The sequence below is a fragment of the Hypanus sabinus genome, chromosome 8 (assembly GCF_030144855.1).
Source record: "Hypanus sabinus isolate sHypSab1 chromosome 8, sHypSab1.hap1, whole genome shotgun sequence".
Lineage (NCBI taxonomy): Eukaryota > Metazoa > Chordata > Chondrichthyes > Myliobatiformes > Dasyatidae > Hypanus > Hypanus sabinus.
In genome coordinates this window covers 168,026,922-168,044,161 of record NC_082713.1, presented here as the reverse complement: position 1 = coordinate 168,044,161, position 17,240 = coordinate 168,026,922, and the positions used below count along the sequence as shown (strand labels likewise).

General features: G+C 42.5%; 1 protein-coding gene across 1 annotated transcript in view; it reads left to right on the top strand.

Moving 5' to 3' along the window:
- LOC132398695 (protein kinase C-binding protein NELL2-like) overlaps positions 1-17,240 on the top strand; it is a 305,511-nt gene that overhangs the window by 109,546 nt on the left and 178,725 nt on the right. Inside the window, exon 13 of the mRNA XM_059978482.1 lies at positions 12,612-12,737. Within this exon, the coding sequence (XP_059834465.1) occupies positions 12,612-12,737 (126 nt within the window). The remainder of the gene's footprint in view (positions 1-12,611; positions 12,738-17,240) is intronic.

Here is a 17,240-nt window from a genome sequence, read left to right as displayed (position 1 = left end):
ATATCCTTTCTAAAATAAGGAGCCCAAAACTGCAAACAATACTCCAAGTGTGGTCTCACGAGTGCCTTACAGAGCCAAGAATCCCAGAATCATTTTCATGAATCTCCTTTGAATCCTCTCCAAAGTTAGCAAATCCTCTCTTAGGTTAGGGGCCCAAAACAGCTCACAATACTCCAACTGAGGCCTCAACATCACATCCTTGCTTTTACATTCTAGTCCTCTTGAAATGAATAATAACATCACATTTGCCTTCTGCGCCACTGACTCAGCTTGCAAATGAACCTTTTAGGGAATGCAGCATGAGAGTTCCCAAGTTCCTTTGCATCTCAGCTTTTTGAATTTTCTCTCCATTTAGAAAATCGTCTATGCTCCCAAAGTGAATGATTTCACACTTCATGACACTGTGTTCCATAAGCAGCATTATCAAATCAATCTTGATGCTGTGCCACACAAGATATATTGAGGTGGACGAGTGAAAGTTTGATTGAGGCATTGTTTTAGAGAACATCTTAAAAAGGTAGGCATTGTCTATGCAATGATTTCAGGAAAGGAACTGAGCTTTGTTTGAAAATTTGCAGCGAATTTGGAGTCAGAGGAGATTTTGTTCCTACTGGTATCAAAGAAACCTTTTCTAAAATATATATGCATGTTTAAAAGATAGATAGATAGATACTTTATTCATCCCCAAGGGGAAATTCAACATTTTTCCAGTGTCCATACACTTATTGTAGCAAAACTAATTACATACAATATTTAACTCAGTATAATATGATATGCATCTAAAATCACCCTCCCAAAAAGCATTAATAAATAGCTTTTAAAAAGTTAAAATGATTAAAGCTTGCATTAGTGTGTCACTGCAATGCAGGAGATGCAGCACTAGTGCCTTCTCAGCATAAACAAGTATTTTAAAATCAGAATGCACAGCTAGAAATGAAGGATTAGTTTCGAAAGACATCACGTACGGTGAAATGTATGCATTCGAGTGAAATGCATCATTGGCATCAAATCACATCAGCGAGGTTTGTGCTGGGCAGCCCACCAGTGTTACCACATCTTCAGTGCCAACATAACATGCCTGCAAGTCGCTAACCCTAACCGTAAGTCTCTGGATTGCGGGAGGAAGCTGGAGCACTCGGACTAAACCCACATGATCACAGGAGAACATAAAATGTCTTTATATACAGCAACAGAAGTTGAACCTCAATCTTACAGCTGCCGCCGTAATTGAGTTATGTTCACTGCAAAGCAAGCATGCCTCTTTGAAGTGCTGGCTTTCAGGTAGTGCAAAGACATTTTATATTGCCAGAAGCACACAGAAACTAACAAGGAGCTCCTTGATTAAACTAAGAAGAAGCTACTGGTAACAGCATAGCAAAATAAGGATTGTTGATTATCGGGTCTCCTGGTATGCAACACGATTACGGCGGGATCCTTCAACAAGAGTTAGGATCCAAAACAGTTCCATTAAGCACTTGACACATTTTCTGCAGCCCGGGATGTTGCAAAGCAGTAAATGCAATATTGTGTGCTTGTACAGTGCCATAATTACCCCTTAAGGGGTAATTTATAACATCTGACTTTTTTCCCCTTTTTTTCCACTCTCAATTTTGTCAAGGAGGCAAATTTCTTCTCCTGTGTGAAGTGTTTTTGGCTAAGAGCAAGTCAGTATAAATATTAGCAGGGGGTACCCCAGTTAACTTTCTTATCCTGAAGAATTCTTCCTCAGACTGGGTGGCACGGTAGTGCAGTGGTCAGCACAATGCATTACCAAGGACTCGGTCACTGCCTGTAAGGAGTTTTTATGTTCTCTCTGTGACTGTGTGGGTTTCCTCTGGGTGCTCCAGTTTCCTCCCACAGTCCAAAACAAAAATACCGGTTGGCAGGTTAACTTGTCATTGTAAATTGTCACGTGATTAGGCTAGGATTAAATCGGGGGATTACTGGGCGGCTCGGCTCAAAGGGCTGTAAGGGCTCTTTCCATACTGTATCTCTATAAAATAAAAAAAGAGCTGGAAGTAATACAGAAAGCCTGCAAATGTTGAGGTTGTATTGCTTTTCTTGATGAAGCTAATTAATAACAGAGAAGTAGTTTGGCATGGACTAGATAGGCTGAAGGACCTGTTTCTGTGCTGTACTTTTCTATGATTCTAGGAGAAACTGAGGAATAATACGAAAGTACACATATATAATATTCCCCATCATCTCATTGCCTTAGAGACAATGTCATACTTCTGAAGGGCACTCACTCTAACACTGTTCGAGTGTTGAGGGTCCAGGAACCAAGATCATTCCAACCTTGCCTTAATTTTTGAGTGTCCTATCCTCTAAACTGGAGGCTTATGATTGAAACTACTGTGATCTGGGCATGTATTTTGCAATTTGTTGTTCATTATTGAAGGCATATTGCTTTATTAGATGTACCACCCCTTGACATTAAGCTAAGGTTGTACTTGTCTGTTATAATGGTGCATTGAATGCCAAGAGATTCGAAGAATAGTGAGATGTTCTTCTGGAATCAACCTGTGTATTCCTCTCCGATTCAACACAGGCAGAATTATTGCTACGGTATTTCAGTATAATTTATGGAGTCTTGCCATTTATAAAATACTTGTTGCATTTGCCTGAAGTCGATCAGTACATTTCATAATAATTCATTGGACATGTTTTGTGATAAGTACAACAATAACAAGATATATAAATGCAAATTTCTGGCTTGTTGTTCTAGCCCTCCATTCATTGTAAACTCAAGTCTCAGCCTCTGGCAACACATTTATAAAAAATACCCTTTTGACATTCAAACCCTGACAAGGAAATAAATGATAATATCAAAGCAAACATAAAGGCCAGGAGTAGCGTGCTCTCTCCCTCTCTCTCCCTCTCTCTCCCTCTCTCTCCCTCTCTCTCCCTCTCCCTCCCTCTCCCTCCCTCTCCCTCCCTCTCCCTCCCTCTCCCTCCCTCTCCCTCCCTCTCCCTCCCTCTCCCTCCCTCTCCCTCCCTCTCCCTCCCTCTCCCTCCCTCTCCCTCCCTCTCCCTCCCTCTCCCTCCCTCTCCCTCCCTCTCCCCCCTCCCCCCCTCTCCCCCCCTCTCCCCCCCTCTCCCCCCCTCTCCCCCCCTCCCCCCCTCCCCCTCTCCCCCTCTCCCCCTCTCCCCCTCTCCCCCTCCCCCCTCTTCCCCCCCTCTTCCCCCCCTCTCCCCCCCTCCCCTCCCTCTCCCCCTCTCCCCCCTCTCCCCCCTCCCCCTCTCCCCCCTCCCCCTCCCCCCCTCCCCCCCTCTCCCCCTCCCCCCCTCTCCCCCTCCCCCCCTCTCCCCCTCCCCCCCTCTCCCCCTCCCCCCCTCTCCCCTCCCCCTCTCCCCTCCCCCTCTCCCCCCTCCCCCCCTCTCCCCCTCTCCCCCTCTCCCCTCCCCCTCTCCCTCTCCCCCCTCTCCCCCCTCTCCCCCCTCTCCCCCCTCTCCCCCTCTCCCCCTCTCCCCCTCTCCCCCTCTCCCCCTCTCCCCCTCTCCCCCCTCCCCCCTCCCCCCTCCCCCCTCCCCCCCTCTCCCCCCTTCCCCCTCCCCCTCCCCCTCCCCCTCTCCCCCTCCCCCTCTCCCCCCCTCTCTCCCCCCTCTCTTTCTCCCTCTCCCCCCCCCCCAAAGGTTCATTTAATATCAATGTATGCAGTATTCAACCTGAAATTTGTACTCTTCACAGACATCCCCGAAAACAGGAAACCCAATAGAGTGAATGATAGAAACATTGAAGCTCCCATCCATCCTCCCCTCCCTTTGCACAAGCAGGAGGACCAACCATCCCAGCCTTCTCCACCCTCCCCCCCACAACCACCATGCATGTAACAGCAGAAGCTCCAAAGAGCCCTTGGCCTAGAGTCCATTAAAACCATTATGTTGAAAACTGTATATATGGGGAAAAATATTCACCAAAGTGTTGACTTCAATTAATAACTTAAAATCAAATTTAAATTAGTTATTATTTATTTACTGATATAGTGCAGAGCAGGCTCTTCCAGCCCTAACCCACCCCAGCAATCCCGACAAACAACATTAACCCTAATCTAATCACAGAACAAGTCGCAATGACCAATTAACCTACCTGGCACGTTTTTGGACTATGGGAGGAAATCCGAGCCCCATGAGGAAATCCCACGCATTCCACTGGGAGGACATACAGAGACTCCTTACAGAACGGCGCTGGAATTGAACTCTGAACTCCAGAACAACCTGAGTTGTAATAGCGCCGCACTAGGCGATACACAACTGTAGTGACTTAAAACCGTACGTCTTGGGAATGTGGGAGGAAACTGGACCATCTGGAGGAAATCTACATGGTCAAGTAAAGAATGTACAAACTCCTTACAGGTCACTGGCGGAGCTGAACCCAGGTCTTTTAGGGGCATTTAAGAAACCCTTAGATAGGCCCCTGGATGACAGAAAACCAGAGGGCTATGTAAGAGGGAAAGCCTTGCTGTGCATTTCTGTGGAATTTTAATTGTGACATATATATTTCATAAGAACAGTGAAATACTTCTTTGCTTAATATAGCAAACATTTAAGAAGGCGAAGTCATAGTTTACTTGAGCAGAATCCTGAACTTGGCTGAATACTGAGAGAGGATAAATGAAATCCTAGAATGTAGAAGATAGTGAAATGTGGAGGATAGAATGAAGTACAGAAACCAACTGGGCTGTGTGGAGTCCATAGCACTGAATGGGAAAGCTGACTTCTAATATTTGAGGCCAGTATTCACTGTATACTTTTGATGGAAACACACAATACTGAGGGTACCGGAATTTGGAGCAGAAAGGAGGAAAAAAAAACTTCAGGAGGATCTCCATGGTTTAGGCAGCATCTGTGAATTGAAATGGACAATAGACATTGTGAGTTGACTCATCTGTACTGCTTTTTCCATCCAGGTGAAAGGTCTTGACCTGAAACATACACTGTCCAGTTTCATCCACAGATGTTGACTGACCTGCTGAGTTCCTCCTGCAGTTTGTTTTATGCTTCACATGTCCAAGCCACTTCAGATTCTTTTCACTTCCTTCTCATGTGTTCACAAGATCACAAGACAAAGGAGCAGAAGTAGGCCATTCGGCCTATCGAGTCTGCTCTGCCACTCCACCATGAGCTAAACTATATCTAGTTCCAATTTCTGTTTTTTTTTCCCCATATCCCTTAATACCCTGACTAATTAGATACCTGTCAATCTCCTCCTTAAAACCCCCCAATGACTGGGCCTCCACAGCTGTATGTGGCAACAAATTCCACAAATCCATGACCCTCTGGCTAAAAAAATTTCTCCTCATCTCTGTTTTAAATGGGTACCCTCTAATTCTAAGATTGTGACCTGTTGTCCTGGACTCACCCACCAAGGGAAACAGCCTTTCCACATCTACTCTGTTCAAGCCTTTCAACATTCCAAATGTTTCTATGAGATCCCCTCTCATTCTTCTATACTCTAATGAATACAATCCGATCCGACAAATGCTCCATTTAGCTTTTATTAGCTTTTATTTAGCTTTATTTAGTTTTAGTTTTAGTTCATTTTAGTTCATTTAGCTTTCTTCTGTGTACCTATGTTGTTTACCTCAATTGCCCATTGTGTTGGGTGTTCCACGCTCCGTATTCTTTGTATTCTTGGGCAGCACAGTAGTGTAGTGGTTAGCACAATGCTTTATAGTACCAGCGACCCAAGTTCAATTCCCGCCGCTGCCTGTAAGGAGATTGTATGTTCTCCTTGTGACTGCGTGGGTTTCCTCCAAGTGCTCTGGTTTCCTCCCACAATCCAAAGACCTACTGCTGGTAAGTTAGCTGTAAATTATAATTGTAAATTATCCTGTGATTAGGCTAGGATTAAGTCGGGCGATTGCAGGGTGGCGTGGCGTTGAAGGGCCAGTTGGGCCTATTCTTTGTATCTCAATCAATCAATAAAAACTCTGTCCTTGTGTGTGGCACATTTGCAGCAGGTAGAGCTGTTACCTTACAGCTCCAGTAACAAGATTCAATCCCGGCCTCCATTGTTGTCTGTGTGGAGTTTGCATATGCCACCTTGTTTCCTGGGTTTCCTATGTGTTGTCTTAGCAAATATCCAGCAGAACTCTACTCAACCAACTCATTCTGAGAGAAATGCCCCACTAATTCACTCCTTGCAATTTATGTAACCTTTCAATTTTGACCTCAATCTTTTGTATCATTCGCTTTATATACTTCTGTTCCAGAGATTCATAATAATTGGGCAAACCAAAGTTATAATACCTGTTTCTCTGGGCCAGCACTGTCTTCTTAGTTCTGTTCATCTAGAAATGTATCTTCAAGTGTGTTTCTTTCTAGTCAGTTTCATCACCTGTCACTGCTTAGTGATATTTCTATCTTGCCCCTTGTTATGTTTGCATCTTTAAAACATTAAACTAATTCTAAGAAAGAGACAGGAATCCAGGAATACAGGTCTAACTTTGTGTTTACTTTAAGCAAGGTACCCATGTGTTACATGGGAGTGTGATGAAGTGTCCAATTCACATATTTTTACATATAACCTGTATTAAATCTGACTAAATACAGTGTGTGTGTGTGTGTGTGTGTGTGTGTGTGTGTATATATATATATAGTGCCTATAAAAAGTATTCAACCGCCTTTCATGTTTTATTGTTTTACAACATTGAATCACTGTGGATTTAATTTGGCTTTTTTTTGACACTGATCAACAGAAAAAGACTTTTGTGTCAAAATGAAAACAGATCTCTACAAAGTAATCTAAATTAATTACAGATATAAAACACAAAATAACTGATTGCATAAATATTCACCCCTTTTAGTATGGCATACTAAGTCATCACTGGTGCAGCCAATTGGTTCTAGAACATATTAGTTAACTTGAGATCTGTTTTTGGAGACCTGTGTGCAGTCAAGGTGTTTCAATTGATAGCAGTAAAAATACACTTGTATCTAGAAGGTGTTTTTGGATACAAGAAAATTTTCCAAGTCGCTGAATATTCCTTGGAGTACAGTTAAGTCAATCATCAAAAATGGTAAGAATATGGCATCACTGTAAATCTGCCTAGAGCAGGCTGTTCTCAAAAACTGAGTGACTGTGCAAGAAAGGGACTAGTGAGGGAGGCCGCCTAGAGACCTATGACAACTCTAGAGGAGTTACAAGCTTCAGTGGCTGAGATGGGAGAGGCTGCACATATAAAAATTGTTGCCTGAGTGCTTCACCAGTCACAGCTTTATGGGAGAGTGGCAAAGAGAAAGCCACTATTGGGAAAAAAACTCGCATGACATTTCTGCTGGAGTTTTTCAGAAAGCATGTTGGAGATTCTGAAGCCAGCTGGAAGGAGGTTCTATTGCCTGATGAAACCAAAATTGAGATTTTGGCCATCAGACGAAAAGCTATATCTGGCAAAAGCTGAACACCACACATCATCAGAAACACACCATCCCTACCATGAAGCGTGGTGGTGGCTGCATCATGCTGTGGGGATGCTTCACTGCAGCAGGCCCTGGAAGGCTCGTGAAGGTAGAGGGTAACATGAATGCAGCAAAATACAGGGAAATCCTGGAGGAAAACCTGATACAGTCTGCAAGAGAACTGCAACTTGGGAGATTTGTTTTCCAGCAAGACAGTAACTCCAAGCATAAAGCCAAAGACACACAGTAATGGCTTAAAAACAACAAAGTTAATGTCCTGGAGTGGCTAAGTCAGAGTCCAGACCTCAATCCAATTGAGAATTTGTGGCTGATCTTGAAAAAGGCTGTTCGCTCACGATCCCCATGCAATCTGACAGAGCTTGAGCAGTTTTGTAAAGAAGAATAGGGAAAATTTGCACTGTCCAAATGTGCAACACTTATAGAGACCTATCCACACAGACTCAAGGCTGTAATTACTGACAAAGGTGCATCTAATAAATACTAACTTGAAGGGGTTGAATACTTTTTACAGGCACACTCACACACTCTCAGCTTTACGAGCCACACTACCTAGTAATCCCCTGATTTAACCCTAGCCTAATCATGGGACATTTAAAAATGACCAAATAACCTACCAACTTGAACGTCTTTGGATCGTGGGAGGAAACCAGAATTGCTGGATGAAACCCATATGGTCACAGGGAGAATGTACAAACTCCTTATAGGCAGTTTATAGTACAAACTTACATAGGCCTTATAGGCAGTAGCGGAATTGAACCATGGTCGCTTGTACTGTAAAGTGTTGTGCTAACTACTACACTACTGTACTGCCCCAAATAATACTGAAATATTAAATACATAACACCCCTTGTTCCCTTTTCTGTTATTTTAAAATTTGACTGGAACTCCTTATCAAAATGCGCCACCATCTCCTTCTCTATATTTTAAGCAAGTAAGAATTCTGAGAACTTACTAATTATATTCCTGATTTTTTTAAACCATGTTTTCAGTTTTAGCTTCACTACCCAATCTGATGTCATCTGCAAATTTAGAATGGATGCCCGAGTCCAAATCATTAGTGTAAATTGTCTATAAACATTGCTGGAACTGATTCCTGAGAAATATCACTTCTGACCTTTTGTTAATCCAAGCAGGTGTCCCTTAAATGTCATAGTGTTGTCTTTAGAGGGCAACATGATATTTATTCTGAAAATTTTGTTCTCTACACCCGGCTCCATGTTCTGCAAACATATTCACGGTGAAGGACTGTGAGAGTAAAAGTATTATATCTGCTTCTTTATCCATTGTTGCCTCTGCAAGGGTGGCAGGGTGGAGATATGCTTCTACAAAAGGAGGTGTAAGATGCTCCCTCCCTCTGCTAGTCTACAGGTCACCCTCGGGCAAGGTGTAGTACCTGCTTAGCTCCCATTCATGGTCACATGAAGCCATGTTTTCAGGTAGTGGATGATCGTATGAGCAGCTGGTGCATATCACAAGTCCTGGTTATGCAACCAGAGGCAAGGCAGACAATCTCTGATGAGTATTTATAATGGCTGGGATCATCCATCTTGTAAAGACACTGCCCAGACGAAGACAATGGCAAGCCACTTCTGTAGAAAAAGGCACTCATGGTCATGGAAAGACCATGATCACTTATGTCGTACAACACAACACATAATGAAAGAGCAAACTTCTGCAAAAAACTCGATGTCAAATTAGCACAGCATTTCCTTTCAAAACCTGTACAGTCTATACTTTTATCATTGGTTTCTAGGTATTTTTCTAACTTGTCTTTGAATGAATATTCCATTATCTTTGTTACTATTCTTGTTGGGATGTTGGTCCTTCAGTTCTCTGAATTGCATTTAAATAAGAACTAAGATTAACAATGTACTAATCCTCCTCTGTTGTTCCTTTGTCAAACAAATGTTTTGCAAACATGAATAAAATCTCTTCCCTCCCAAATTTTCCTTAACCTACCCACCCATACCTTCAGGGATGTTAGTGAGGCTGGTGGTTGTCTGTTGTGTCCGACGATGACATATGTCTGTGTGAAAGAAATTGTGAAAAAGCCATTTCACTGGGGCAGCTCCACTCTCATGACTTCAGAACAAATATCACAAACTGGTATCTTCCTTGATTGCAGTGGATGAGCTTGACTTATTCTGTGCCCTGTCATGCCTTCCGCTCTCTTCCACAGTACCTCCTTCCTGGTCATTTGGTCTCACTGTAGATCTTATCCTCCCAGTCCACCGGAGCTGACTTTGCATGTTAGGACAGGCGTGTCCCTATCTCACCAGGGTAGGAGGCTGTGGCTGTGACCTCATCTTAAATTCCATCCACTATTTTTAGCTCACTTTTCCAGCTGATGCACCAACAGAGCATAACCACAACTTACCTGTACATCTTTGGAATGGGAGAGGAAATTGGAGCACTCGAAAGAAACCCAGGCGGTCACGGGAAAAATGTACAAACTCCTTTCAGACAGCAGCAGGAATGGAACGCCACTCACTGGCATTGTAAAGTGTTAACGGCTACAGGCTATGCTACCCTGCACTTTTTGCCCTGCTTTTGAATCAGAGGTGTCATGAGGTCTGGACCTCATCACTCAAGGTATGGCATAACTCAAGCTGGGCATCTGCAAACAGGTTGTTGGTGAGTAAGTGCCATTTGTTGATGCTGGTGAGGACCACTTCCATAACTTTGCTGGTAATTAGGCAGATTGGGAAGCAATTAGCCATATGACTTTCAATGTTGTAACTGTACTTGAACAGCTTGGTTGGAGATGTATGTAGCTTTGGAGCACTGGACTTTAGTACTGCAGCTGGGATGTTATCGAGTCCTATAACCAGCACTGAATTCTCTGTCGGCTGTCTTTTCTTCATGTTATATGGAATGAATTAACCTGATTGTAACTTGGCTTCACCTCAATGCCCAGAGACCTACTTTGGCTGGAGTCAGGGCTTTATGCTTTACTTCTTGGTGGGGTCACCCAAGCTGATCATGTCAAGGGGTGGAGGACAGATTAAGAGTTGTCCACTGGTCCTCCAGGTTCAGGGGTTCAGCTCAGGGCCAACAGCAATGAAGAATCCTTCTACATCTGAATGGGACTTGCATAACTGAAAGTAGTGAAAACCAAGAAAAGCTACTGACCTAATGAGGGAGGGCCTGAACACCGGCAGAGATGGAGGACCTTCATTCAAATTGGACAGTATCATTAGAGAGCAAGGAAGGTGCAGTTATAATTTTCATGTAGTGCCATAATTTGTTAATTAAAAGATTAATGAACTTGACTTGTATTTTTGAGCTGATATTATGGCAAAGTTATCTAAAAGATGGGTGTCAGACGCTTGGACAGGAGCGCAATTTCAGTGCTTGCCCTAGGCACTATTTTCCGTAGATGCGCCCCTGGCTGTAACAGTAGTCAGCTGATCTGAAGTCCAAGGTATTGGTTCCTACTGAACACCATTTGTATGCTTTCCATGTATTGTAGCATGCGATCGAACATATCAGTTAAATTTTGTGTTACTGAACAACTGGTAGAGAAAATAAGTAATGGAACCCCAGAAGTGTTTCCCAGACATGACCCGGGAGCAGCCAAGGGATGAATACCATTCTTAAAAAAGTCTTGATGTTTCCCATGAAGGTCTCTTTTCAGAACAAGGGGACCTAATTTGCATTTTGATGCAGAAATATTGCCACTGGTGATAACATGACTCAGAAGTACACAGTTAAAGAGGAGTCTGATGTGATTTTGAAATGTTGCAATTGCATTCCTCTCTGGAAGTAGAAATAGAGATTGCAATTGGTTTACTATTTTCAAATGTACTAAGCTACAGTGAAAAACTTCATTAAGCTATTCATACAGATAATTTCAAACATTAGGGTCTCATGAAGCCATGGGAGCAGGTTGTGGATAGTCATATGAGCAGCTGGTGCATAGACAGACGCTATAGATGCCAGACAGATGGTCTGGGAAGAGTATCGATAATGGCTGGGGTCACCCATCTTGTAAAAGCACTGCCCAGAAGAAGACAATGGTAAATGACTTCTGTAGAAAAAATTGCCACAAACAATCATAGTCATGATGGAAGACCATGATTTCACCTGTGTCATATGATACGGCACGTGACAATGACCAGCTTAGGAAGGCACCTTTCTCAGCATTGACAAGTGAGACCAATGGGCTTGTTATGACTATGAGTGTAATAGACAAGGTCAAATCTAATGTGTTACTCCATTTTGTGCACCTATTTAGATTTTAGTGGACTTCCCTATTAAGGAAAAAGATGGAAAATGAGTGAAATGGTGTTAATGTCTATATAACATGCAACAGGAGTATTTTTTGGATGTGTATAATGCCATAGCGTTTGCTGTCATTTACATGCTAGGGACCATCAGTGTCAGAAGACATCCCTCTCCTGAGCTGATGTGCAGAGCTCATCTAGCTGATTTGAAAGCATACTAGAGTCATGCGATGAGGCTTCAAGTGTCCAAACAGCCTTGAACGATGCACTAAAAAAATCCAGCCTTCAAAATTCCCGAGAGTCGTTGAAGGCTTCCGTACACCTGCCTTGCCAGATGGTCATGCTGTCGTGAGTTTTAATGAAAAATACAAAAGCTATTAAAAATAAAATAATTTTAAATTAATGAAAATGCATTTAAAACACAAATTTAAAGAAAGAAATTACCTTTCCCATGATTTTTTGTTCCCTATAGCCTCAGCAAGTTAATTTCCATTATATATGCAGGGTTATCTTGGTAAGATAGACCTCTGTCATCAGATACCTCATAGAAAAACACTTTAAAACCTGCAGCAGAAATATGACATGTTCGAATTTGGAATTTCTGTGCGTGACCATTCATGTGCATAAGTTTAAGATTTGAGAGCATTCACCAGCAAAATCTGACCCCTTGTTAATCAGTTGGCTGAAGTAGAATCAATAATGTTCTCTATAAGACAAAGGAAATGCTGGAAACATTCAGCAGGTCAGGTAGCATATATGGAGAAAGAAAGTTAATTGTTTTATTGAATGACCTGAGATTGTGCATCTCTTTCTCACTCCACATCTACTGACCACTTCCACCATTTTCTATTTTCATTTCAGATTTCCGATGCCTGCAGGATTTTGCTTTCTGATTATGTCATGTGATTGTTTAAGTGTACTGTAGTTGTATTAACTCTGCTGTTAATTTGCTTCCATTCACAGATATTGATGAATGTGCTCAGGATAAACACTATTGCCGAGAGAATACTATTTGTGTGAACAGTCTGGGATCCTACACCTGTATCTGCAGAACGGGCTACATTAAAGTTGATGACTACTCCTGTACAGGTACAAATGTGTTTAGTGAATACAATAACCTAATTTTATAAAATGTATTTTAAGCTGGTTTGCATAATATTGCAGTTTTGCCACTATGTATCACAATATAAACAGCTGAAAATTTTTAACCCTTCCAGGGATTCCCAAACTGGGGTCCATGGACACCTTGCTTAATGGATGTGGTCCATGGCATTAAAAAGGTTGGGAACCCTGGTAAAGTTTATACTGGTACTTTGATGTAATAAACTGATGGTTCATAGATGAAGAGGCTGACATTCAATCCAACAATATTACCTCCAGTTGTTTGTGTCAGCTGGAAAACCAATGTGAAATACTGAACCAGGCCATGCCCGAGTTGGCGTGATCTTTCATTGGTTCTGTTATGGTTATTATTCAAAGCTCAAAGTGTATTTATTATCAAAGTACGTATATTATACAACCTTGAGATCCATCTCCTTACAAGCAGCCACTTAAAGAAAGAAACCCAAAAGAACCCACGAAAAAGACCTTCAATGTACAGAGAAAGAAAAGAAATTCTATGGAGTTATTGAGAATGTCCACAAAAAATGAAACTCAGGGTTGTATATGGTGACATATGTGGACTTTGATGATAAATATATAAATACACTTCGAACTTTGAACTTTAAGTACATTGATGCATATGCTGGCATCATGTACACGGACTTTCAGCATTTCCGATGATTGTGACTTTATTAACAAGCTTTCGATTATGTACAACAAACCACACAATCTTCATTAAATCTGGATGGAATGAGTGGTTACAGAATGGATGGACGATCTGGGAAAGGGTGGAAAATTAATGAAGTTGAGACTGAAAATAAATCAGCCATGTTCAAATGGTGGAGCTGACTCAATAGCTCTATTGTGCTCAATGGTTCAGTGGTTTAATTTAATATCAGAGAACATATATACAAACGTAGTATACAATCTGAAATTCTTACTTTTCAAAGACATCCATGAAACTGAGTGAAAAAACCTCAAAGAATGAATGACAGAAGAACATCAGAACCCCCAAAGCCCTCTCCCCTCCCATGCACAAGCAGCAGAAAAGCATCAACCCTTCTCCCCACTTGCTGCAAGAACAACATCAACCATCCCCCACCCACTCCAGCAACAAGCATCAACCCCCACCACCCACCACGTAAGCAATAGCAGAGCCCCCAAAGAAACCATGATCTAGAGTCCATCAAAAACTACTGTCCATCCCAACACTTCAATGTCTCAGTCAGGCTCTCTCTCACTCTGGAGGGAGAGGGGAAACCAAAAGCTCGCTGTTTTGATGTCTTATGGAAATTATTATTGATATTGTTAGAAATCTGTTGGGAAGCAATAAAGAAATACTCTATCCTCACTGAGGCCAGGTAGGTAAAGGAGAAAATAGTCCTTACTACATTCTCCTCTGTGTGAGGAAGGTGGCTGAGGGCTATATGACAGTGTAAATGTTCTGCTTAGTATTTGGTTACAAGAAGCCAATACATGTTGAATTTATTTCCTCTCTGATAGAATACAGGGTGCCCTGAAGGCAAATAAAGATCTTCATATGAATGTAAAAGAACAAACAAAAACAATTTTTATGGAATTAGTGAGAAAAATGAGTACGATATCAGGAGGAATGCATTACTAAAACATTAATTGAGCATAAATTCTGTAACAACTTATGGTATTCTGCTAGAAAATGTTTTACAGAACATTAATGAAGTACCAGGGTTCAACGTTCATTTAAAGTATTTAATTGGAACTTGCTGCCAGGGGAGGTGGTAGAAAGGTACAATCACCATCATCATTATGTACTGCGCTGTATGACATAGGCGATCGTGGTTCCATTTTTCAACAGAAGTGGTTTGCCATTGCCTTCTTCTGGGCAGTGTCTTTACAAGCCGGGTGAGCCCGGCCATTATCAATACTCTTCAGAGATCCTCTGCCTGGGGTCAGTGATCGCATAATCAGGACTTGTGATTATGTATCAGCTGCTCATACGGCCATCCACCACCTGCTTCTTTGGTTTCACGTGACCCAGATCGGGAGGCTGCATAGGAGCTACACTTTGCCCAAGGGTGACCTGTAGGCTAGCGGAGAGAAGGAGCACCTTACACCTCCTTTGAGCGTTACTGCCCATTATGCCACTGGCATATGTGGAAGCAATGGAAGTCCTCCAACTCCAATGGTGTTCAGAGCTACCTTCACCATGTCAGTAACTTCCTCTTGGTTTTCACTCCTGTCAGTCATGCAGGTCCCAGGTGAGGACTCAGGATAACACTGCACATAGAATTCTTCAATGCTATTTCTGTAACAATTTTGTTTTGGCCCTGAGCTGAACCCCCAAACTTGGAGAACTGGTGGACCACTCTAAGTCTGGTCTCTACCCTTGACCTGTTTGGCATGGGTGATCCTACCAAGGCCCAAAGCATAAAGCCCTGGCTGCAGCCAACAAAGCTCTCCGCATCATTGAGGCACACAAGCCTCCAAACCCTACAAGGTTGAGGTCCTCTTGGAGGTTAAACCTCCTTTGGTAGAAACATACTTCCGCCCCACCAACCAGGGTGGAGGTGCATCTCTACAATAGCAAATTTGAAGAGGCATTTAGACAGAGACATGAATAGACATATGGAATAGAATGAGGCAGATCACATGCAAGCAATGTGTCACGTTGGCATTATGAGTTAACATTTAGTTAACATTGGCATGTGGCAAAGGTAATGTCGCAGTAGTTATGGGGGATTTCAGCATGTAGGTGAACTGAGAGAATCAGGTTGGTACTGGACCCCAGGATAGGGAGTTTGTAGAGTGCCTAAGGGATGCATTCTTGGAACAGCTTGTACGAGAGCTGACCAAGGACAAGACTATTCTGGATTTAGTGTTATGTAATGAACAGGATTTGATAAGCGATCTTGAAGTAAAGGAGCCATTAGAAGGTAGTGATCATAATATGATAAGCTTTTATCTGCAATTTGAGAAGGATAAGGGCAGCTCAGAGGTGTCAGTGTTGCAGTTGAACAAAGGAGACTATGGAGTCATGAGGGAGGAGCTGGCCAAAGTTAACTGGATGGATATCATAGCAGAAAAGACAGTGGAACAGCAATGGCAGGTTTTCTTGGGAATAATGCACAAGGTGCAAAATCAGTTCATCCCCCGGAGAAGGAAAGGGGGAAAGGGGCCACAGTAGTTGACAAAGGAAGTCAGAGATTGCATAGCATTAAAAAAAAAGGAAGTATGACAGAGCTAAGGTGAATGGGAGGACAGATGATTGGGAAATTTTTAAGGAACAACAGAACTTAACTAAAAAGACAATACGGGGAGAAAAAAATGAGGTACGAATGCAAGCTAGCCAGGAATATAAAGGAGGATAGCAAAAGCTTTTTTAGGTATGTGAAGAGAATGAAGATAGTTAAGAACAATGTTGGGCCCTTGAAGAATGAATTGGGTGAAATTGTTATGGGGAACAGAGAAATGGCAGAAGAATTTAATAAGTACTTTAGATCTGTCTTCACTAAGGAAGACATGAGCAATCTCCTAGATGTATGGATGGGCCAAGGACATAGGGTAACAGAGGAAATGAAACAGATTGACATTAGGAAGGAAACGGTGATGAGTAGACTGATGGGACTGAAGGCTGACAAATCCCTAGGTCCAGATGGTCTGCATCCTAGGGTACTAAAGGAGGTGGCCCTGGAAATTGCGGATGCATTGGCAATCATTTTCCAATGTTCCTTAGATTCAGGATCAGTTCCTGAGGATTGGAGAATGGCTAATGTTATCCCACTTTTTAAGAAAGGAGGGAGGGAGAAAACAGAGAACTATCGACCTGTTAGCCTAGCATCAGTAGTGGGGAAGATGCTAGAGTCCATTATTAAAGATGAAATAATGGCATATCTAGATAGCAGTGATAGGATTGGACTGAGCCAGCATGGATTTACCAAGGGTAAATCATGCTTGACTAATCTATTGGAGTTTTTTGGGGATGTAACCAAGAAGTTAGACAAGGGAGATCCAGTGGATGTAGTGTACCTTGATTTTCAGAAGGCATTTGATAAGGTCCCACATAGGAGATTGGTGGGTAAAATCAAAGCTCATGGCTTTGGGGGGAAGACATTGACATAGATAGAAAACTGGTTGGCAGATAGAAAGCAAAGGGTAGCGGTGAATGGGTGTTTCTCGGAATGGCAGGTGGTGACTAGTGGGGTGCCACAGGGCTCGGTATTGGGAACACAGCTGTTTACGATTTACGTCAATGATTTAGATGAAGGCATTGAGAATAACATCAGCAAGTTTGCTGATGATACTAAGCTGGGTGGCAGTGTGACATGTGATGAGGATGTTAGGAGATTCAGGGTGATTTGAATAGGCTGGGTGAGTGGGCAGAGACTTGGCAGATGACGTTTAATGTGAATAAGTGTGAGGTTATCCTCTTTGGGAGTAAGAACAGGAAGGCAGATTATAATCTGAACGGTGTAGAGTTAGGTAAGGGAGAAATACAAAGAGATCTAGGAGTCC